This window comes from Geotrypetes seraphini, chromosome 8 (assembly GCF_902459505.1).
Source record: "Geotrypetes seraphini chromosome 8, aGeoSer1.1, whole genome shotgun sequence".
In the NCBI taxonomy this organism is placed as follows: Eukaryota; Metazoa; Chordata; class Amphibia; order Gymnophiona; family Dermophiidae; genus Geotrypetes; species Geotrypetes seraphini.
The window spans coordinates 176,583,983-176,608,631 of NC_047091.1; the positions used below are offsets into that span (position 1 = coordinate 176,583,983).

General features: G+C 47.7%; 1 protein-coding gene across 4 annotated transcripts in view; it reads right to left on the reverse strand.

The window, feature by feature from the left end:
• MORC2 (MORC family CW-type zinc finger 2) overlaps positions 1 to 24,649 on the reverse strand; it is a 248,790-nt gene that overhangs the window by 79,747 nt on the left and 144,394 nt on the right. For all 4 annotated transcript variants that reach the window (XM_033954118.1, XM_033954117.1, XM_033954120.1 and 1 more), the window contains exons 16-19: positions 8,547 to 8,652; positions 1,583 to 1,715; positions 1,366 to 1,440; positions 874 to 1,257 (exon numbers count right to left, since the gene is read on the reverse strand). In XM_033954118.1, the coding sequence (XP_033810009.1) occupies positions 874 to 1,257; positions 1,366 to 1,440; positions 1,583 to 1,715; positions 8,547 to 8,652 (698 nt within the window). The remainder of the gene's footprint in view (positions 1 to 873; positions 1,258 to 1,365; positions 1,441 to 1,582; positions 1,716 to 8,546; positions 8,653 to 24,649) is intronic.

The following is a 24,649-nucleotide window of genomic DNA, read 5'->3' on the forward strand; positions in this document are numbered from 1 at the left end:
GCTGCGGCTGCCAACGCTGGAGGGAGGTTTGTGCCGGTATGTGCAGGAGAAGCGGTATATCCCTCCCCCTCCAGTCCCTGTGCAGCACTTGGCGCGGTGCCTCCTACCACGATCCCCGTCTGCATGCGGCTCATTCAACAGGTGTGGCTGTGAGTTCAGGCGTGCACTGTGAGTCGGCTACAGCGCTCGAGTGCTGGTGAGGCTCTTGAGAGGAGCTGCCGCCGCTCTTAATAAATTCAACAGGTGTGGCTCCTGAGTTCGGGCATGCAGTGTAAAAGAGTCGGCCACAGCGCTTGAGTTTGGGCCCGTTGTAAGCGCTCTCCTGCCTGCCACGGACCTACGGATCACGGAACACGCAGGTAGGAGTGCGCATACGTGCTTAGCGTTTTATTATAGTAGATTCCTTTATAAAATAGGCACCTTTTTGAATTTTGCCATTAAGAGCTCTTTTATAAAAATTACCCTCAAAGAGTACAGAGCAGGAGATTACCAATCCTTGAGCAAAACAGTAACATACCCCCCCCACACACACACACAAAAAACCCCCAAAAAAACCCAACAAACCCCTTAAAAAGCTACATCTGTACAGAAGAGCACTTCATTCAGTAAAGGTCAATTTCTTTTGCCTAAGACACTGCATTTACAATCAGACTTGAACAAATCATGTGTGAATTCTAGTAATGATTGTACGTAGGATTTGTTAGTCTCATGATACAAGTTTGATGTATCCTGATCTAATCCAGTATTTCCTCTCCTAGGCTTTCAGCTCTAGGATTCTCTGATCAAGACTTTGACTTATGACCCATATTTAGAAATACTAAGATCCTGACCTCCTCTCTGATCACATTTAAGATGAAAACTGGGAAATCTCACCGAGGGCATCTTGACTGGCATTAGCTTTTTTGGCACAGATGTCTTTGAACATCTTGGGGACAATATTTCATGCTGGCTCCTGGAGTTCTGAGGTGTGAATGTTGTTGCAAATTTGGGTGGCAGAACAGTTCTGACAGGTGTTCTAGCAGCAGTGTTGTTTGGCTTCACAATGGCTGTGATGTGAGACTGGGCTCTCGAAGTGCTGGTTTCCCCCTTGAAAGACATGCTGGACACTTTTGGAGAGCTGACTATGGGGCCAACAGGCACTGGCTTTCTCAGTTGGCTGTTCATTTTTGGGGGAGGTGGCCTGACAGGAATATTCTTCAGGACAGCAGGAAGAGGTGGTGATCGTGGTCGTGGGGGTCTACTCAAGGAGGGAGAGTTCTGCACATAAAGGGAGAAGAAATATAAAGAAGTCACAGATCAAGTTTCAGGCCCTATAAATCTGTCCCAGAAAAGTTCCCCGAGTGAAGATCTAACCATGGAACTAACCTCTGCTGCTGGTCGAGAGCTAACATCAAGAGGAAGCTTCTTTATGTCTCCTTGTGAACAGACTGAACTGGTTTTCTGGACAGGGAAAGAGCAGAAATTGGTTTTATGTGTGCAATATGTTTGCAGATTCTGAGTTATTCCTTATCCCATTTTTCAATACACCTGGTAGATCTCAGATTCACTCGCAGAACTACAGTTTCCCCTACAATAAACTCACCTGCATAGCCTCTAGTTTTTCTTGCTGCTGTCGGATCTTTTCACTCAGCTGTTTCTTCTTCTCCTCCTGGGATACAGTGTCCTTTTTCAAGACTCCCATAGGTAATTTCTGTTTTTGCTCAGCAGCCTCACACCTGCAACAAAAACAGAGATTGGACAGAAAACTCAGGTAACGGGAATGTGAAACTGGTGTGCGGTATGGGCACTGCCTAAAAATTTAAAGTGACAATGTACTTGGTAGTGTTCATACAGGTTCTGTGGTTGACGTCGCCCCACATGTGAGAATATTATGCCTGCTTGTCCTTGGAGAATCTTAAATTTAATACAAGCAGAGACTGGAAACCAGTGCTCTCAACGGAGAACGGGAGTGACATGATCAAAATGGGCTGAACGGAGGTGTTTGACAGTGGTGGACTGTATTAATTGAAGCCATTTCAGGGTGTATACAGAGAAACCTGCATAAAGTGAATTTCAGTAGTCAATTTGCAAAACAGACAGGATAAGTGAACAAATAAAAGAAGAATGAAAAAAGGGACAGAGGGGATGAATGCAAAGAACAAAAAATGTTCATTCTTCCCTTACCTATTAAGGAGAAATTAGGTTCTTACCTTCTAATTTTCTTTCTTTTAGTCCCTCCAGACCAGCACAGAACAGATGGGTTTACGCTCCCTCTGCCAGCAGGTGGAGATTGAGACATTGACTTTTGGCTGCAGTACAAGTGGACTGTGTAGTGCCATCTACAACAGTCTGATGAATAGTCAAGCAGAAACTAACTAGGCTGAAAATACCAAAACAAACCAACTCCACTCTTACATGGAGAAGACAAAGAAATTGTCCAGATCAGACCAGGAAAAAGAGATTATGTACTTACCCTGGTAAGCTCTTTTCCAGTAGATAGGCGAGACATTCTAGACAGTAGATTATTTCCCTTTAGTCGCATGGTTGCAGAAGTAACCACTCCGGATTTTTCACTCTGCCTCTGTAGTACTTCACTGATCAGTTTAGCACCCTCTACGGTTAGTACCCAAGCACTGAGGAGCACCAAATATACGTGAAGTAGAGGCACCTGTAGCAACTGTTCTGCTCAAGAATTCAACCAACAGTAAAGTGAAATGCCAACACCAGCTTCAAAGAAGCTGAGAAACCACTCCCCAATAAATGGAACATATATACAAATTCTTTCCAGCCCACAAGGGCTGACAGGCATCCAAGAAACAGCTTGGAGAAACATCAACAGATTGATAACTGTAAGCAGGCACAGTAATGTCTCATCTATCTACTGGAAAAGAGATAGGTACATTATCTCTTTTTCCAGTGCAATAGGTGAAACATTCTAGACATTAGGGACATACAAAAGCACTCCCCCAAAAAAGTAGGGTGGCCTTGCTGAACTGACCCGGAAGACTGAGGACCCAAAGGTGGAGCCTGTCGTGCCACTACATCCACTCTAGAACTTGGCAAACGTGTGAATAGAAGACCCATTTGCCAGTCTGCAAATCTCCACAAGAAAGACAGCTCTAGCTGCAGCTCACAAAGAGACCACACAGCTGGCAGAATGTGCCTTGACTGAAACGAGAGAGTCCCCATAAGAATGTGAGCTGAAGAAATGGCGCTACAGATCCATCTGGAATCGTGACCTTGGAAGCGGCAGCATCCTGCTGAACGGAATGAGTCAGCACAAACAAATGGTCAAAGAGACGAAACTCGTTGGTGACCTCCAAATAACTCTGCACCTCCAACTTCTTCAACAGGCGATCTTGTGACTTGGAACCTGTCGGCTGAAAGTCAGGCAAACATACATCCAGACTGACCAGGAAAATCAAAACCACCATCCGAAGGAAAACTCCTGTCTCCGAAATATGGAGGAAAGGGTCCCTGCAAGACCAAGTCCTCAGTACCGACACCTGACGCGTCCATGTAATGGCAACTAGAAAAAATGGTCTTGAGCATCAAGTCCAAGAGGGTAGCATCTCGAAGTGGCTCAAAAGATGCCTTAGCAAGGCTAGACAATATTCGATGAAGGACCCAGAAAGGGAAAAGGTGCTTAACTGGTGGTCAGACACAAAGAGCTCCCTTCATGAGTCTAGCGATATCGGGCTGAGACACCAAGGGAGACATATGTTTTCAGGATCTGAAACAGGACAGTCCGGCCACATGGCCTCAAAAAGAAACCACTATAAGGCCTGTATCCAAACTAGCCTGAAGAAAGGCTTACATGAGCAAGATCGTAGCTGAATAAGGGTCCACCTGGACCTGTGCACAGCAAGTGTGGAAAGCCTTCCACACATGTAGTGTAAGCCAACACAAGACAACTTTGCACACTTCCGAAAAGTATCAACAATCAGGGCAGAATATTCTGTTGCTCTAAGACTGCACGCTCAAGAGCCAAGCTGGAAGAGCAAAGTGACCCAGATCCTCCATGGATACTGGACCCTGTGTGAGGTTCAGCCGAAGATTGCGACCACTGTATATGCACAGCAAATCTGCGTATCAAGAATGACATGGCCAAGGAGGAAAAACATACAGGAGAATCTGCGGAGACCACAGCTGCACCAGAGTGTCAAGCCCCTCACTTCTGGGTTAGGATCTTCGACTGAAGAAGCAATCCACTTACTTGCTTCTTGCCATGGCCCTGAGGTCAAAGTGGAGTCTTCCTCACTCATTCATGGAATGCCTTGGGGGACAGAACTCATTTGCCTGGATCCAGTCCTCTAATTAAGGATGCACCTGGAGACCCATCCGACGCAGGTAAGCTGCCACCACTATCATCACTTGAATGAAGGTCTGGGGTGCTGAAGCCAGTCCAAAGGGAAGGGCCAAGAATTGATAATACTGTTCCAACTTGAACCCGCAAAACTTAGCAGTAAATCAGAAAAAGCACATCTCTGTAAGATCCAGAGAGGCAAGAAACTGTCCTGGAGGCACTGCTGCAATGACTGAACACACAGTCTCCTTTCAAAATCATGAAATCTTGAGAGCCGCGTCATATGCTGAAGATCCAGAAGAGATCTCCACTCGTCAGAGCCTTTCTTTGGCACAAGAAAGTATATGGAGTATCTGCCTGATCTTGAGAGATCAGGCGATATTGGGTCCATAGTTTGAAATTCCAGCAAGTGCCAAATGGTGGTTGAAATCCTGAGTGCTTTGTCTGGGCAATCTGAACAGAGCCCATTAACCAATCTGTCAGAGATTGAGCAAATTCCAGTTTGTAACCTGACCAAATAAACTCCAAGACCCACTGGTCAGGCGTAACGTGCATCCAGACAGGCAGAAATGTTTTGAGACAGCCCCCAATCCACTGCGGGGCATCCATTGACCTAGCACCATTGTGCCTGTGCATTAGGAGGCGCAGCACTGAAGGCGGGAGGCTAGGAACATCTGTAGCCCTAGGTAGCCCTGAGACAACACCTACAACATGTCACTTGCACATGGCAGGAAGTGCTGGTTGCCAAGAAATCAGAATGACCAGAATCCCAGGAGGGCCAGGTCTGCTATCAGGCCAAGTCATAGGGCAACAATCCAGTCTAGAATCCATGAAGTAATGCAAACCTCTACCAAACAATCACAGCTCCTGAAAAGGCAGCCCAGCCAAAGGAGCCTTGAAAGTGGAAACAGCAGCCCACTGCAGGCAGAGATGGATTACTCTGACATCTAAGTCAAACTCACATTAAGTAGGACATTCAATGAATCCAGCATATAAACTGTGTCCGCCAAAACAAAACTGAGAAGAGGGAATCACCGCTTCACTTTCCAGAGCGTGCTTTTGAGCATGACATGCACGAACGACACAAAACGTTGCCAAAGCAGCTTTAATGCCTAAGGCAGCTGCATCACCCACCTAAGGGGGAAAGGTGCATTTTACCACCTGTGCTACCAAAAAACCACCCTGGGCTGAACCAAAGCTGCTGACACTTCCTTGCCATAAAATCCAAGCATGGCATAGCTCTAGCAAAAGTCACAGCATTCTCAGGAGAATTAAACTGCTCCAAGACCACAACGCACGTAGCAGGGTGCCAGGAAAGGTAGCAAGTATACACCACAAAGCCAGGAGGAAAAAGTGGCCGGAGTCAGCTGAGAGACAAAAAAAAGACCTCCTGTAAAGATTCAGAAAGATCTGGCACAAAAGCCACCAATTCAAATAGGCACAGGCTGGATAGAGCATTTCCAGGCTCCCAAACCCCAGAGGGATTCACAGATCCAGCACACAGTCCCTGATCTCCCATCCAGGGAAACGCTGCACTTGTAAATAAGGGGTCAGTAAGCAAATCATCCACACCGGGATCCCCCAGATCAGGGTCAGGCAGTGCAAGCAGTGCAGCAGGGTGAATCTAGGACGTGTCCAAAGGAATAATGCCAAATAGGCAGATTGGGACTGTGCAGGGGGAAAATCAGGGCAGAAAACCCCTGGCGGTACCACAGAGCTCACTGCAGGAGCAGAAGAAACAGATAGGACCTGTTCCTGTCTTTCTAAAACAGGAGGAAAGTTGCCTGAGGTCACAGGTAAAATGGCGGCACTTTCCACCAAAATCGAAGGAAGGCACAAATGCAGAGGCGGCAATGAGGCCTGACTAGACCCAGCCGCTAAATCAGAACTGTAAGCAGCAGCTGCAGCAGCAGAAAGGGAATCCCCAGTGCCCATGCCGATCAGAACTGTATCCCCCTGACCGCCGATAGTTGAGGGAACCCCAGTGTAGGCAGCAGGGGAAGCCCAGGCTTCTCCTGTGCTCCCCAACTGACGAGCGGTGCACGCGTGAAGACGAACCCTTCATGTCGGTATCTGAAGCAGACACTACTTGCCCCTCAAAGCGGCCAAAACACTTCGCGTACACGCCAGCCGCATCCACTGCTCGTCACACATAAAAATCACATCTCCTGCTTTTTAAAAGTGTTCATATCGTGTGCGTGGAAAACCTATGCACAAAAACGCCATATTTTTAAAAAACAGCTGCCTCAGGGCCCTTTTATTTTCTCGTCTGTGGTATTTTCCTTTTTTAAACAAACATTTTTAAACTCACAGCCCACAGCTGCAAGACCCCACTGGCTCTCTAAACTGTAGTCTGTGCCTAAAGGGTGGCCAGGCGTACAGTTAAGGCTCCTCTAGAGAAATAAAACTGGGGGAGGTGGTGTAAATGGGGGAAGGGACTCAACCCTTTTGAGTGTAGCACCCCTGAGGTCAGTATGACCCCCAAGAGGGTCCCCCAAGCTTTGTCCGGACAGAAAAGGGACAAAAGAAAGGTTACTAATCAGATCCAACAGGTCCTATCCAAAGAAAAAACTGCACAAAGTTTACCACCTCCACCTGCTGGAGACTGAGAACAGACTGACTGTAGATGGGACTGCAAAGACCACTTGTACTGCAGCCAAACGGCAATGTCTCAGTTTTCACCTGCTGGCAGAGGAGCGTAAACCCATCCGTTCTGTGCTATTCTGAAGGGATGCTAAAGAACAGCAATTTAAAATGACCTACCTTCTCAAATAAGATCCTGTCTATCCCCTCAAGTTTTTCAAAAAATTCTGAAAACTGCTCTATCAGCGTTCTCTAGCAGATAAAAGTTTCCTTGATGTCAATTTCTTTTAATTACAACTATTGTTAACCAAGTCGAGCCTTGTTTCTCAGGGATGACTCGGTATATAAGTCCAATATTCAGATTGATATAATGTCTAATCTAATCTGGATATCTAAAAATAGACTAGAATCAAAAAGTACCCCAAGAATTTTGAGGGTGTCATGAATAGTAGACTTTTCCCACTCAGTCTGATATAGATTAAAAGTAAAGAGGCAGGACCATTAAGAGGTCAAGCTGAATTGTGTCTTTCTTAAACCATAATTTCACCCAAATTCAATTCAATTCAATTCAATTGACGGGAACAAGCCTCAGAATGCGGAGTAATTCTCCCACATTGGAATTTCTTCCAAGAGAAGAAAGACTCTTATCTCTTTACTCCTGATGACATTACCGGCTTGAGCCCGTACTCTACCATTATTTACACTATAAATTCATTACATTACTTTATTAAGAATCCACTTCAGTTTTAGAAAGAGCAAAACATATAAGCTAAGTACTCTGATTTCTCAAGCATTTATGAAGTTTAAAATTAATTAAGAGTTATTTCTGGCACACAAGCACTTTTTAGCTCTTGAGAAGCATTGAATCTATGAAGTATCAAATTATAAAGTATCAAATTAATTGAAAAGCTTTGAATCGACTGAAAATTGTTTACAGCACTGAAGCACTTTTTTTGAAGCACCTTAAAGCACCAGTGTACTTTAATAAGTTAAAGCACTTTTTTGCTATCGGTTCCGAATGTTGCGATGAATTGTAGTTCTTTTTAATAGTGTTTTAGAGAACCCTTAACCAGTTATGAGATATTTTTCAGCTATAAAGGCTTTTAAAAATTTGATGAAGTGTTTAAGATTCATATTAGACTAAATAACAAGATATTAATGAAGAAATTAATGGATTCTTAATAAAGTAATGTAATGAATTTATAGTCTAAATAATGGTAGGGAGGATGGGCTCAAGCCGGTGATGTCATCAGGATTATTTTTTCTCTTGGAAGAAATTCCAATGTGGGAAAATTACTCCGCATTCTGAGGCTTGTTCCTGTCAGTTTAATTTAATTTAATTTGGGTGAAATTATGGTTTAAGAAAGACAATTCAGCTTGACCTCTTAATGGTTCTGCCTCTTTATATTTAACTATTTAATTAACCATTTAGTTTTCTAATTTATGATAGATTAAAAGTATAAATTATTGAAACTAGGATATAATGGTAAATTGTGATCAATAAGAAAAGTGTTGAAGAAATGTAAGAGAATGATCTGTGTGAACTTCTATAAACAATCCTGACTTCTAATGTATCTCTGACCTTAAAGTCCACAGAACAGTCAACTTTACACATCCCTACTTTCTATGTGCAAAGCAATCCATGATACAACCACAACTATCACAAGACCTTGCTCACCTGTCCTGCTCTGGATCTGGGTTCATGGAACACATCCACCTTTCTGGAAAAGTCTTTTCTACAGAGTTCAGTTGAAACGGAAGCGTTCGCCATTTTAGGCACTGATCTGGTAGGTGAGAAAACATCTCCAAATTTCAGCTGTGTACAGGAGCTGGTTACTAACACATTGCTTTCTACAGTTTTATCCAATGTAAGCCTAATTTAATGCTTAAAATTTTCCCCGATGCCAGAGGATGAAAACAAAATATTTGCACGTATATACCATTTTCCTGATCAAAACGAATTATTCAAAATTATTCAAACATAAAAAAATAACACTTGGAAACAAAAGGTAAAACCAATATAAAATAACTAGCCATAGTCCACCCACTATAATGGAAGATTAGGTTCTTACCTTTAGTAATCTTTTTGTTAGCCCTGATGGATTCTGTATGCAAGGTGTTTCATCTCAACCCACGAACTGGATCTTGCAGAAAACCACACACTTTTTTCTTCTGCTTTTCCCACTTTGCTAAGGAATACAAAGCCCCCTGCAGTTACGTCCAAAAGCAACCAAATAGCACTGGACCAAAACCAGATATAAAGGGGAGGGGCACAGGGAATCACCCCATTACACAACAGCAATCTGTTCTGCTATGCAAGAAAAAAGTACAATTAATAAACAGGCAACACGAAAAACAGGCAAGAACATGGTAGCAACCTGTTGCAAGCAACGAGCACAAACTGAAAACATGCCTTCAGTAAAGCACAGTTACTTACCGTAACAGGTGTTATCCAGGGACAGCAGGCAGATATTCTTAACGTATGGGTGACGTCACCGACGGAGCCCACGGTACGGACCTTTTTAACTAGAAAGTTCTAGTTGGCCGCACCGCACGTGCGCGAGTGCCTTCCCGCCCGACGGAGGAGTGCGTGGTCCCCAGTTAAGGTAAGCCAGCTAAGAAGCCAACCCGGGGAGGTGGGTGGGACGTAAGAATATCTGCCTGCTGTCCCTGGATAACACCTGTTACGGTAAGTAACTGTGCTTTATCCCAGGACAAGCAGGCAGCATATTCTTAACGTATGGGTGACCTCCAAGCTAAGAGAGAGGGCGGTGGGATGGTTGGCCATTAGGAAAATAAATTTTGTAACACAGATTGGCCGAAGTGCCCATCCCGTCTGGAGAACGCATCCAGACAGTAGTGAGTAGTGAATGTGTGAACTGAGGACCAAGTGGCAGCCTTGCAGATTTCCTCAATAGGCGTGGAACGGAGGAAAGCAACAGAAGCAGCCATAGCTCTGACCCTGTGGGCCGTGACAGCACCTTCCAGTGACAGACCGGCCCGAGCATAACAGAACGCAATGCAGGCAGCCAGCCAGTTGGACAGCGTCCGTTTTGAGACAGGACGACCTAGACGATTGGGATCGAAGGTCAGAAAGAGCTGAGGGGACAAGCGGTGAGCCCTGGTACGGTCAAGGTAGTAAGCAAGGGCACGCTTACAATCCAGCGTGTGCAGTGCCTGTTCCCCTGGATGGGAATGGGGTTTCGGGAAAAAGACAGGTAACACAATGGATTGGTTGAGGTGAAATTCCGAGACCACCTTGGGAAGGAATTTAGGATGAGTACGCAGAACCACCTTGTCATGGTGGAAAACAGTGAAAGGTGGATCGGCAACCAGTGCATGCAGCTCACTAACCCTCCTGGCAGAGGTGACGGCAATGAGGAAAAGCACCTTCCAGGTAAGAAATTTGAGGGAAGTTGAGGCAAGAGGCTCAAACGGAGGTTTCATGAGGGCGGACAAAACCACATTCAGGTCCCAGACGACTGGAGGAGGCTTCAGAGGTGGTTTGACGTTGAAGAGGCCTCTCATGAATCGGGAAACCAGAGGATGAGCCGTAAGAGGTTTCCCGAGGATAGGCTGATGGAACGCAGTGATGGCACTGAGGTGGACTCTGATTGAGGTACACTTGAGGCCAGCGTTGGACAGAGAGAGTAGATAGTCGAGTACAGTCTCCACCGCCAGAGAGGTGGGATCGTAATGATGCAGGAGACACCAAGAGGAGAACCTGGTCCACTTCTGATGGTAGCATTGGAGTGTGGCTGGTTTCCTGGAGGCATCCAGAATGCGACTGACAGGCTGAGAGAGATTTTCTGGAGAAGTCAGCCCGAGAGAAACCAAGCTGTCAGGTGGAGCGAAGACAGATTGGGATGTAGTAGAGACTGATGCTGCTGTGTAAGTAGAGTAGGAAACACAGGAAGAGGAATGGGCTCCCTGGAGCTGAGCTGGAGTAGGAGGGAGAACCAGTGTTGGCGAGGCCACCGAGGAGCGATAAGAATCATGGTGGCCCTCTCCTTGCGGAGTTTGGACAAGGTCCGCAACATCAGAGGAAGTGGAGGGAAGGCATACAGGAACCGATCTCTCCAATCGAGCAGGAACGCATCTTGGGCCAGACGATGAGGAGAGAAGAGTCTGGAACAGAATTGGGGCAGCTGATGATTGTGAGGCGCTGCAAAGAGGTCCACCTGCGGAGTGCCCCAGCGAGCAAAGATGGAGTGGAGTGTTGGAGGGTCCAGCGTCCACTCGTGAGGTTGAAGGATGCGGCTGAGATTGTCGGCCAGGGAGTTCTGTTCGCCCTGGATGTAGACCGCCTTGAGGAAGAGATTGCGGGCCGTGGCCCAGGTCCAGATGCGTAGAGCCTCCAAACAAAGGAGGCGAGATCCGGTGCCGCCTTGCTTGTTTATGTAGTACATGGCGACTTGATTGTCTGTGCACAGGAGAAGAACCTGAGGGCAGAGAAGATGCTGGAAAGCCTTGAGGGCGTAGAACATGGCTCTGAGTTCCAGGAAATTGATGTGATGTTGACGCTCCTGTGGGGTCCAAAGGCCCTGGGTGCGTAGATCTCCTAGGTGAGCTCCCCACGCATAGGGGGAGGCATCCGTGGTGATGATCATGGAATGAGGGGGTAGATGAAAGAGCAGACCCCTGGAAAGATTTGAGGAGTTCAACCACCATTGGAGAGATTGCTGAAGAGATGATGTCACAGAGATGGGATGAGAAAGAAGATCCGTAGTCTGTGACCATTGGTTGGCGAGAGTCCATTGAGGTGTTCTGAGGTGGAGACGTGCCAGAGGAATGACATGTACTGTCGAGGCCATGTGACCCAGGAGGACCATCATCTGTCGGGCAGGAATGGAGGGATGCATGAGTACCTGACGACAGAGATGGAGCAGGGTCCGCTGACGATCGGAGGGGAGAAAAGCCCTCATTAGTGTGGTGTCCAGAACTGCTCCGATGAATTGAAGTCGCTGGGTGGGAAGCAGATGCGACTTGGGGTAGTTGATCTCGAACCCCAGGAGGTGGAGGAGAGAGATGGTGTGCTGAGTAGCTTGTAGCACAAGTTGAGACGTAGGTGCTTTCACCAACCAATCGTCCAAGTAGGGGAACACCTGGAGATTGTGAGACCTGAGGAAGGCCGCTACTACAATCAGACACTTGGTGAATACCCTGGGTGATGAAGCGAGGCCAAAGGGTAACACTTTGTACTGATAGTGGCGGTGTTGTACCTGAAACCGCAGGTAGCGGCGTGAATTCGGATTGATTGGGATGTGAGTGTAGGCCTCTTTGAGGTCCAGGGAACATAGCCAGTCGTGGTGAGAAAGAAGAGGATACAGCGTGGCCAGGGAGAGCATCCTGAATTTCTCCTTGACCAGACACTTGTTGAGGTTCCTGAGATCGAGGATGGGACGAAGGTCTCCCGTCTTTTTGGGAACCAGGAAGTAGCGGGAGTAGAATCCCTGACCCCTCTGGTCCGCAGGTACTTCTTCGATAGCATTGAGAAGAAGGAGGGATTGGACCTCCTGCAGGAGGAGGGGGGTTTGAGAGGAGAGAGAAGCAGACTCTACGGGAGGATTGTCTGGTGGTAGCGTCTGGAAGTTGAGAGAGTAGCCGCGACGAATGATGTTGAGGACCCACTGGTCCGATGTAATGACCTCCCAACGGCTGATGAAGATTTGAAGACGGCCTCCGATAGGTTGGGGAAGAGGCAATGAAGGTGGAAGGCTGGCTATGCCCTGGAGAGAAGAGTCAAAAGGGCTGAGAAGGTTTGGACGGTGGAAGAGGTTTGGCTGTTTGGTTGGACTGAGAACGAGCCTGGGTGTGATGTTGTTGTTGCCGAGGGCGCCGAGGCTGCTGGGCAGGTGGGTTGAGCGGCCTAGCTGAGAACCTGCGCTGATATGAAGACTGCGGTCTATAAGGGCGAGCAGGTGGAGTCTTCTTCTTGGGTTTAATCAGAGTGTCCCATCTGGTTTCATGGGCGGATAGTTTCTGGGTGGTTGAATCCAGAGACTCCCCAAAAAGTTCATCCCCAAGACAAGGAGCGTTGGCCAGACGGTCCTGGTGGTTGATGTCTAAATCAGATACTCTCAGCCAGGCCAGGCGGCGCATGGCAACAGCGATGGCAGAGTCTCGAGAGGTTAGCTCAAAGGAATCGTAGATTGAGCGTACCATAAATTTCCTTAATTGCAGAAGGCCGGAGATTTGCTGCTGGAAGAGTGGAACTTTACGCTCTGGAATATATTTCTGGAGAGCTGAGAGTTGTTGAACCAGATGTTTCATGTAAAATGAAAAGTGGAAAGAGTAATTGTTCGCTCTGTTGGCAAGCATGGCATTCTGGTAAAGCCTCTTGCCAAACTTGTCCATCGTTTTGCCCTCTCTGCCAGGAGGAGTAGAGGCATAAACACTGGAGCCTTGGGATTTCTTTAAGGTAGATTCAACAAGGAGGGACTCATGAGGTAATTGAGGTTTGTCAAACCCCGGGATCAGGATGACACGGTACAAGCTGTCCAACTTGCGGGGGGCCCCAGGGACAGTAAGGGGGTTCTCCCAGTTTTTATAAAAGGTTTCCCGTAGGATGTCATGCACGGGTAACTTCAGGAACTCCTTAGGAGGTTGTTCAAAATCCAAGGCTTCCAGAAAAGCCTGGGATTTTTTGGAGTCTGATTCAAGAGGGATGGACAGAGCTGCAGACATTTCCTTGAGAAATTTAGAAAAGGAAGATTGCTCAGGCTTGGAACCGGTATCGGGTGCCGAGGGTTCCTCGTCAGAGGAGGAGACATCCTCCTCGGTACCGGGAGGGGACTCTTCCCATAAGTCGGGGTCTCGGATATCCATATGTGCATGCCGAGAAACCGGAGTGGAAGGCTCGGTATGGTGTGTCTTAGAGAGAGACTTACCCGAGCGTACCGAGACGGTACCGGGAGAGGAAGAGCGATGCCGATCTCGGTCTCAGGGAGCATGTTGTTCTGCCCGGTGCCGAGGAGGGTCTGCAGTAGTCTGAGATGGAACCACAGAATGCAGTTGTTGTGCCGAAAGGATCGGCATAGATGTGTTAATGGGCACCGATGGAGTAGACACCGGTGGGTCGGTGCGGGTCTCGGGCCGGTGTGGTACCGGAAGGAGCGGTGCCAGGATAGTGGGCAACAGTTGTTGGAGCTGGTGCTGTAGCTGTTGTTGCAACTGTGTTTGAAGGATGGCCGCGATGCGGTCATCTAGGGGTGGCACCGGAACCGCTTTTTGCTTCTTCGGTTCCTGAGGTGCCGCTCCACGCCCCGGCGATGAGGAGGCCGATGACGAGGCACTCACCGAGATCGGGGCGGAGCGTTTTCGGGGTCGGCGTGGAGCCGATGAGACCGGTGTCGCCGCTGTGGCTGGTGGGCGCTCGAGGGAAGAGGAAAGCTTCTTAGCCGGCTTACCTTGCGCCTGCGGTGCCGATGTCGGGTCCGGCGGCGTCGAAGAAGTGGGTGCGGACTTTTGAGGTACCGCTGTCGACGCCGTCAACTCCATGCCAGATCCGGTGCCGAATAGGATGTTTTGCTGGATCTGGCGATTCTTAAGAGTTCTCTTTTTAAGAGTGGCACAGCGGGTGCAGGAATCCGCCCGATGTTCAGGTCCCAGACACTGTAAACACCAATTGTGTGGGTCAGTGAGGGAGATCGGGCGTGCACACCGCTGGCACTTCTTAAAACCCGGCTGCGGGGGCATGAATGGAAAGATGGCCGCCGCAAAATCAAACCCGGAGGCTTGGATCGTGGCAACAGGCCCCGCCGGGGCTGGGTCGAAAAGAAGAAAATTAAGGGTTTTTTTTTTTTTTTTTTTTTAAATGAATGAAAAAAAGAAACCCGAAGAAAAAAGGAAGAAAAAATTGAAGAAAAAATCGCGAGCGGGAAGGCAAGAAAAGTTAGTTCAACGGCCGTTGAAAAAACACACGTCTTCTTCGCTCCGCGGAAACGAAGAAACTGGGGACCACGCACTCCTCCGTCGGGCGGGAAGGCACTCGCGCGCACGCGCGGTGCGGCCAACTAGAACTTTCTAGTTAAAAAGGTCCGTACCGTGGGCTCCGTCGGTGACGTCACCCATACGTTAAGAATATGCTGCCTGCTTGTCCTGGGATAAAGATATGTACCTGCATATACAGAATGATGTCCCACAGGGTTTGTCTGCTGGTTGGAAGGTACTGGGGCCTGATAGGAGAAACATCCAAGGTAGAAAAATTTGCAGGTGATACACAAGAGACAGACAAAGGGCAGGTTGTACAGAATCCGTCAGGAACTGAGACAAAGATTACCAAAGGTAAGAACCTAATCTTCCATTCTGTCCCCTCTGGATTCTGTAATCAAGGTGATGCACCAAAGCAATAGCAACTTTAGGGTGGGACAGAAGAGCCTGCCCACAACACCGATGCCTCAAAAGCGGCATCAGGCCGAGCTGCCACATCCACTCTGTAACACCGGGTAAAGGTATGAAGAGATGACCAAGAGGCCATTCTACAAATCACGGCCGGACTAATTGCTTGAGATTTCCCCCACAAAGCAGTCACACCTCTTTGTTGAGTGCACTTTACGAGAAATCTAATCTAATCTAATCTAATCTAAACCTTAGGTTTGTATACCGCATCATCTCTACATTCGTAAAGCTCGACACGGTTAACAAGAGTTAGGGTAGAAAGGAACTCCAGTGGAGGGAAGAGGCAAAATGAAGAGAAAATTTAGAGGACTAGAATAACCAGAGAGGGAGGAGGAGTTACATTTTTGAGAATAACCAGGTTTTCAGATGTTTACGGAAGAGTTGGAGGGAGCTCAGATTCCTAAGATGGGAGGTAAGGTTGTCCCAGAGCTGAGTGATTCTGAAAGGGAGGGAAGAACCTAGTTTTCCTACAAGTGAAACGCCTTTTAGAGAGGAAAAGGAAAGTTTCAGTTTTGGGGTGGATCTGGCAGAATTGGGGTTATAGGAGTTCCAAGAATGAGGAATGAAGGGAGGGAGGATACCGTGTAGGATCTTGAAAGTGAGGCAGGCACATTTGAAGTGGACTCTGGAGATAATCGGAAGCCAGTGGAGCTTGGATAAAAGCGGTGAGACGTGTTCGAATTTGCTTTTTGCGAAGATAAGCTTAGCAGCGGTATTCTGAATCCACTGGAGTCTTTGAAGGTTTTTCTTTGTTAGGCTAAGGTAGATAGAGTTGCAATAGTCCAGTCTGGAAAGGATGGTGGATTGGACAAGGACGGCAAAGTGTTTTTGATGGAAACAGGATCTCACTTTTCTCAGCATGTGAAGGCTGAAGAAACATTTATTTACTAGGGAGTTGAGGTGGTCGTTGAAGGAAAGTGTAGAGTCAATGATGACTCCCAGAACTTTACTAGAATATTCAAGATGCAGAATGGGGCCAGAGGACAGTGGGATGGAGGTGGGCAGTTGGTCCAATTTTGGGCCGAGCCAGAGAAGTTTTGTTTTAGATTCGTTCAGTTTCATCTGCACAGTGTGGACCCAGGATTGAAGGTTCGATATACATGAGGATATGTTCGCCGAGAGGTTGGTGAGGTTCCGGTCGGTCTCGAGGAGGACAAAGATGTCGTCTGCGTAAGTGTAGAGTGTTTCAAGGGGGGAGAGATGGAGGAGTTTAAGGGAGGACATATAAATGTTGAAGAGGATAGGAGAGAGAGGTGAGCCTTGCGGGACTCCACAGATCAGGTTCCAGGGGGAGGAAGAAGTGCCCTTCATGTTGACTATGTAGGAACGAGAGCGTAAGAACTTCGAGAACCAGTCAAGGACTGTGGAGTTTATGCCTATCTCGGTGAGTTGATAAATTAGAATATCATGATGGAAGACATCAAAAGCTGCAGAGAGGTCGAATTGAAGAAGGACGGCGAACTTGTTGCGAGAATGGAGATATTGAACTTTTGAGATTAAGGAAGTCAGAAGGGATTCGGTGCTGAAATTGGGACGGAAACCGTATTGGTAGGGTTGAAGAATGGTGAATTTCTCAAGGTAGGAAGATAGTTGAGTGGATATGATGGACTCTAGCATCTTGGTAAGAAGTGGAATGTTAGATATTGGACGGTAGCTGGATGGTGTAGAGGGGTCAAGCTTAGGTTTTTTTCAGTAGTGGGGTTAAGGAAATATGGCCCATTTCTGGGGAGAAGAGACCCGAATGGAGGGCGGAGTTTATGAGAATGGTAAGAGATGAGATGGCCTGAGGGGGAGTGTTCTCGTAGAGGTAGGAGGGGAAAGTGTGGCACAGTGGTTAAGCTACAGCCTCAGCACCCTGAGATTGTGGGTTCAAACCCACACTGCTCCTTGTGACCCTGGGCAAGTCACTTAATCCCCCCATTGCTCCAGGTACATTACACAGATTGTGAGCCCGCCAGGACAGACAGGGAAGATGCTTGAGTACCTGAATAAATTTTTTTTTAAATTCTTTATTAAGTTTTTCAACTACAATTGTGAAACAAATGATTCACAAATATGGAGACTTAAAAACAAGCAAAATGGGGGGGCGTCGTTTGGAGGTACACGCGAATGGACGGGTGAAGAGGGAGCTCCCGTTGAAAACAGACATTTTTGTCTTAAATTAGTATCGGAGTATATAAATTTGCCGGGTTTTTTTCATACCGATAGTTATAATGGCTACAGGAAAGCAAAGCAAAGTTGACTCGGCAATGACTAATACAGGAAGTGTGAAGAGATCGAAACCAGAGCCAGTAACACCATCGAAAACTTCGTTACCAAAAGACAGCAAATGGGAAGAGGAAATGTTTAAAGAAATCAAAGCAATTAAAGAAATAGTTCTGTCAAACTCAAAAAAATTAAATGATTTACAAGAAGAAGTATCTACATTAAATAGGAGAACGGAGGTGTTGGAAATAAAAGTAAACCAACTGGAAAAGAACGTGGAGGAGTTTCAAATTGAAAAGAAGCAGTTTAATGAGGACAGAGAGAAAATTGTCTTCCTTACCAAGGAGCTGGAGGACTGTTCAAACTGGATGAGAAGGTCGAATTTAAGAATATTAGGGGTACCAGAAGGGGTGGAGAAAGGGGATCCAATTTCCTTTTTAGAAAACTTCATAATGAAAGTCCTCCCCTTTAAATCAAAACATCCGATTGAGATTGAGCGGGCACACAGGGTCCCTATTAGAAGACCTGATAAATTTGTTGGTCCTTGGCCGCTAATTTTTAAACTTTTAAGATACCAGCATGCCATAGAGATTATCCGCCTAGCAAAGGAAAATCAAAACATGCAGTGTCAAGATGCCAGAATTCATATCGTTCCGGACTTTGCTAAATCCACGGCGGAGAGGAGGAAACAGTTTTTATATCTAAGACCGTCATTGCAAGAAATTGGAGCTAAGTACGGTTTATTGTATCCAGCTATCATGAAAATAACAGTGGATAACAAAACACTTAGCTTTGACAGTCCTGAAAAACTTAAGAAGTTTTTAAGACAAAAAGAACAACCCATGACTGAGTGAATGTGAGGTTTGATTTGATCCAGTTTTTACTTTCTTTTTCACTTTAATTCATCAGTTATGTGGTTTTAATGTATTTGAGTTGGTTTTAATATTATTTTATATTCTAACGGTGAAAGAACCTTCTAAGTTTGACTTGAAAATATGGAATGCTGTCAGCATTCTAATGCCAGTATGTGTGATAGAAGTATGCAGTGGATATAAAAGTTCTGAAAAAGAAACACTAGCATTCACCTGGGACAAATTTATCCACGTCAATCTTTACTCAGATCTTTTAAATCCTATATAATAAAACGCTAACCACGCATGCGCACTCATACCTGCGTGATCTGTGATCCGTAGGTCCGTGGCTAACGCTCCCTCTCTCGCAGACCGCAAGGTGATGTGCGGTCTTGCCGGCTCTGGCTCCCTTATTTTAAAGTTCACAGCGGCGCAGTGGCTCCTCTCCCGGCTCCCTTACACTTTACTGCCTATTTTAAAGTTCACAGCGGTGGCGGTGGCTCCTCTCCCGTCTCCCTTACACTTAGAGCGCCTCCTGCCCCCCCCCCCTCTCCGGGACGAACCGAGAAATAGACCAGAGGAGTCTGAGTCCTTTGTGGCCCCCCCTTCCCTTCCTGTGGACCCGACTACGAACCTGGTGATTCCAGCAGCGTGTGCAGCAGTAGTCTTTATATGCTGCTTCTACTGCCCTGATTTTCTCTGCCGTGTCTCTGATGATGTCATCAGGGACGTGCCAGAGTAAATCAAGGCAGTAGAAGGACCCAAAGCAGCGTGTGAAGACTGCTGCGCATGCTGCTGGAATCGCCAGGTTCGTAGTAGGGCCCGCGGGAACTGAAGGGGGGGGCGGCAAGGACTCTATCCAATGAGGCCTACTGCTGGACAGGGGGAGCAGGAAGAGGTGCTGATGGACAGGGGGGGGGAAATGAAGGGAGGCCTACTGCTGGACAGGGGGAGCAGGAAGAGGTGCTGATGGACAGGGGGGGGGAAATGAAGGGAGGCCTACTGCTGGACAGGGGGGAGGTAAAACAAAGGGAGAAGGGCTGCTGCTGGATAAGGGGAGCAGTGAAGGGGTGGTGGTGGACACAAGGGAGGTAAAAAGAAGGGAGAATGGACAGGGGGAACACGCAAGGGGTGGTGGTGGACAGCCAAAAGAAAGAAAGACAGAAATACAGAAAGCGGCTAAGGAGACAGAGAGAGAAAGAAATAAAGATAGACACACACATATATTCTAGCACCCGTTAATGTAACGGGCTATAAAGCTAGTACTGTATATTGCCATTTAGCAATCACTTCTAACGTCTTTGCTACCTGAGCCTGGTAGGGTTTGTAATGAAAGATTGCATCTTTGGGACAAACTTTATATCTTGATATTAGAGTTGGGCAATCGTATGGGCCACTGGTAAAGAAGATCTATGCTGTTATCAAAGACTTCAGGCTCCTAAATCGCCTCTCTTCTTACTGGGATTGGTGTGTGAGCATGCTCCGCCTCCCAGAGATGACTGGGAACCTTTTAATTTTAATTTGCAATAGTTAGAGCTTTTGCCTGCTCTCACTGATACTGACGACTTACGTTGAGATCAATGATTTCCCAAGCCGCTTCTCTTCTTACTGGGCTGGGCGTGGGAGCATGCTCCGCTCCCAAAGGCGATTCGGAACCTTTTAATTTGCAAAACATAAGAGTCTTTGTTCTCACCGATATTGACAATTTACGTGGAGATCAATGATTTCCTTAGCCGCCTCTCTTCTTACTGAGTTGGGTGTGGGAGCATGCTCCACCCCCAGAGGCGATTAGGAACCTTTTAACCTGCAACAGATAGATCCTTTGCCTGCTCTCACCATTACTGATGACCTGCGTTGAGATCAACGATTTCCCAAGGCCGTCTTTCTTCTTACTGGGCCAGGCATGGATGCATGCAGTAGCTGGAGCCAACCACTGGTTTCGGCCCTACTGCCTGATCACACTGATGCCAGTAACCCGCGACGATAGTGGAGTTTCAGAGTTGTCTACAATATGACTGGTGTGTTTATATGTTGAGAGAACATTAATTTTATGGGGGTTAATGCTTATTAAAAAGTTGAAGGAGATTTAATGATCTTAGTTTTAAGCAATATATGAAGTTCTATTATTTATTTTTAAACATGAAATGCTTTTTACTGAAAACATGGGATATTTATCTATGTATTTTGTTGTCTCCAGGAGAAGGTTCTTTAAGAATGACTAAATTATTTTTAAGTATATAATTTATTCTAATAAGTGAATTTTTTTTTTTTAGCATTTATCTTTCTTTATCTATTGGGCTCACATCAATTTCATGCTGTTCTTTATTGGCAATAATATGATCTTATTCTTTAAGTTGGCGTAGGTAATGTAGCTTACATTGTATTTTACATGGGTAAAAGGTGAATATTTTATAAGGTTTTTATGAAAGATTAAATTATTTACTAGTATATGTTTTATTATATTAAGTGAATATATTTATATCATTTATCTTTCTTTTGGTTTTGGACAATTATATATTTCATTAATTAATGTCAATGTTTTTAATGTTTGGTTAATTAATGGATTATATATGATTGGAATGAAAAGCACAGTTACTTACCGTAACAGGTGTTATCCAGGGACAGCAGGCATATATTCTCACATGTGGGTGACGTCATCTACGGAGCCCCAGTGCGGACAGCTTTTCAAGCAAACTTGATTGAAGTTTCAAGTTTGCTACACTGCACCACGCATGTGCATGCCTTCTTGCCCACTAGAGGGCGCATCCTCACCTCGTGGTCCTCAGTTCCATAACCAGCAAAGAAGCCATCCCCAGGGAGGAGGGCGGGTTGTGAGAATATATGCCTGCTGTCCCTGGATAACACCTGTTACGGTAAGTAACTGTGCTTTATCCCAGGACAAGCAGGCATGATATTCTCACATGTGGGTGGCCTCCAAGCCAACCAAAAAAGGGCAGGTGGGAGGATGGCAATTTAGGAAAACAGGTTACGTAACACCGACTGGCCAAACCGGCCGTCACTTCTGGACAAAGTGTCCAGACAGTAGTGGGAGGTGAACGTATGAACCGAAGACCAAGTGGCAGCTTTACATATGTCCTCCACAGGAGTAGACCGGAGGAAAGCAACAGAAGCTGCCATAGCCCTGACCTTATGCCCCATGACTCGACCATGGAGCGTGAGACCAGCCTGAGCATAGCAAAAAGAAATACAAGCAGCCAACCAGTTGGACAAGGTGCGCTTGGAAACCGGATGTCCCAACCGATTAGGATCAAAGGACAAAAACAATTGAGGAACCTTCCGATGAGACTTGGTACGTTGGAGATAGAAAGCCAACGCCCTTTTACAGTCAAGCGTGTGAAGCGCCGCCTCTCCAGGATGAGAGTGGGGCTTCGGGAAAAACACCGGAAGAACAATAGACTGATTGAGGTGAAAATCAGACACAACCTTAGGTAGAAATTTAGGATGGGTGCGGAGAACCACCTTGTCATGATGGAACACAGTAAAGGGCGGGTCCGCAACCAAAGCCTGTAGCTCACTAATCCGACGAGCCGACGTGAGCGCAAGTAAAAAGACCACCTTCCAAGTGAGAAACTTAAGAAGAGACTTATCAATCGGCTCAAAAGGAGGTTTCATCAGCTGAGCCAAGACCACATTAAGATCCCAAACCACAGGAGGAGGTTTCAGAGGAGGATTAACATTAACTAAACCCCTCATGAAACGAACCACCAGAGGATGAAGAGAGAGAGAACGTCCCTCTAGATGCCGATGGAAAGCAGCAATAGCACTGAGATGTACCCGGATGGAAGTCGTCTTCAGCCCAGACTTGGACAAATGCAACAAATATTCCAGAACCGAGGACACCGGAACCAAACTCGGATCCAGATGGTGCGAGGTACACCAGGATGAAAATCTGGTCCACTTCTGGGAATAACAAAGCCGAGTTGAGGCCTTGCGCGAGGCTTCTAACACCTCCCTGACCGCCGAAGTCAGGGGGAAAGGAACCAAGCTGTCAGATGTAATGACTGAAGATTGGGATGCAACAGCGAACCCCGACTCTGAGACAGCAGAGAGGGAAACACAGGCAGAAGTAGAGGCTCCCTGGCACTGAGTTGAAGGAGCAGGGAGAACCAGTGCTGACGAGGCCAACGAGGCGCAATGAGAATCATAGTGGCTCTGGATGACTTGTGGTGAACCAACGTCCTCAAGATCAGAGGAAAATGAGGAAACGCATAAAGGAATCTCCCTCCCCAGTCGAGAAGGAAGGCGTCTGCCTCGAGACGGTCCTGGGAGTAAATCCGTGAATAATAGAGGGGCAGTTTGCGAGTCTCCGGGGAGGCAAACAGATCCACCTGAGGAGTCCCCCAGCGGCGGAAGACCTCGCGCAAGACTCGGGAGTTGAGCGACCACTCGTGCGGCTGGAGAAGACGACTGAGCTTGTCGGCCAGACAATTCTTCTCTCCCTGAATGTAAACCGCCCGCAGGAAGATGTTCTGGGAGGTTGCCCATTCCCAAAGGCGCAAAGCTTCCCTGCACAGGGACCAAGAGCCCGTCCCCCCTTGCTTGTTGACATAATACATTGCCACTTGGTTGTCTGTCCGTACCAGGACCACCTGATTGCGCAGCAGATGACCGAACGCTCGAGCTGCCAGAAAAATGGCACGAAGCTCCAACACATTGATGTGACAAAGACGGTCCTCCGCCGACCATAGCGCTTGAGTCCGCAGACTGTCGAGGTGAGCTCCCCACGCGTACTCCGAAGAGTCCGTGGTCAGGACCTTGCGATATGGAGGAACGAGAAAGAGCAAACCCCCGGAAAGATTGGAAGAGTCGGTCCACCAATGGAGCGATCGTCTCAAGGAAGGAGTGACCGTTACAGGAAGGGAGAGCGGGTCTCGATCCTGACGCCACTGGGAGGCCAAGGTCCACTGAGGGAGTCTCAGATGCAATCGGGCAAACGGCGTGACATGAACTGTCGAAGCCATGTGGCCGAGTAGAATCATCAGTCTGTGGGCAGATACGGAGCGCTGCAGCAAAATCTGACGGGCCAGGTGAAGCAGAGCCTCCAGTCTCGACGAGGGAAGGAACGCCCGAAGGCGAACCGTGTCCAGCACGGCCCCGATAAACTGAAGGGATTGAGCCGGGCACAACTGCGATTTGGGAAAATTTACCTCGAACCCCAGACGTTGAAGAAAAATGATAGTCTGTCGGGTCGCTGAGATAACCCCCTCCCGGGATGAAGCCTTGATCAGCCAATCGTCCAGGTAGGGGAAGACCTGCAGCCCCTGAGATCTCAGGGCAGCCGCGACCACCACCATACACTTCGTGAAGACCCGAGGAGACGAGGCCAGCCCGAAGGGAAGGACGCGATACTGGAGGTGCAACTCCCCCACCTGGAACCGTAAGAACTTGCGGAAGGCGGGATGCACCGGAACATGAGTATATGCTTCCTTCAGGTCCAGGGAGCACATCCAGTCCCCCGAGTCTAACAGAGGGTACAGGACTGGGAGGGACAACATACGGAACTTCTCCCGGACAAGAAACTTGTTGAGCCCTCGGAGGTCCAGAATTGGGCGCAAGTCCCCTGTCTTCTTCGGGACCAAGAAGTACCGGGAGTAAAACCCCCGTCCCCTTTGGTTCGGGGGACCGGCTAAGAAGTTTAGCGAGTAACCTTCGGAGATGATCCGGAGCACCCAAGCGTCCGACGTGATCTCGGCCCAGGCTGGAAGAAAGGCCTGCAATCGGCCCCCGATAGGAAGGGGGTCCTTCGACAGTGCGGAGGGGGCCCACCCCCAACCGCGCATCACGTCAAAAAGACGGAGCAGGTTTAGACGCTCCTTGCGCCTGAGGCTTTGGTTGGGACGCTCTGCCCTGCTGCGGGGGACGCCGGGGCGGAGGCCTCGAAAAGGTCGGCGTCGACTTCTGCGGGTACCGCCGCGGAGGAGGTCTAAACGGCTTCTGCGGCGGAGCCCGGGATTTAGGACGGACCAATGAGGCGATAGAGCGCTCATGTTCGGACAAGCGTTTGGTCGCCGCCTCCAAGGACTCATCGAACAACTCGGAGCCAACACAGGGGAGATTGGCCAGACGTTCTTGCAAGTTCGGGTCCATATCCAAAGTACGAAGCCATGCGAGACGGCGCATCGCCACCGCAAAGGCGGATACGTGAGAGGCCAACTCAAAGGCATCGTAAACTGCGTGAAAAAGGTAGAGACGCAGCTGAGATAAATTGGCCATAAAGGCTCCAAAATCCTCCTTATGGGAATCCGGCATGACCCCATAATACCTGGGCAACGCCTTCACCATCTGCCTTAAATAGGATGAGAAG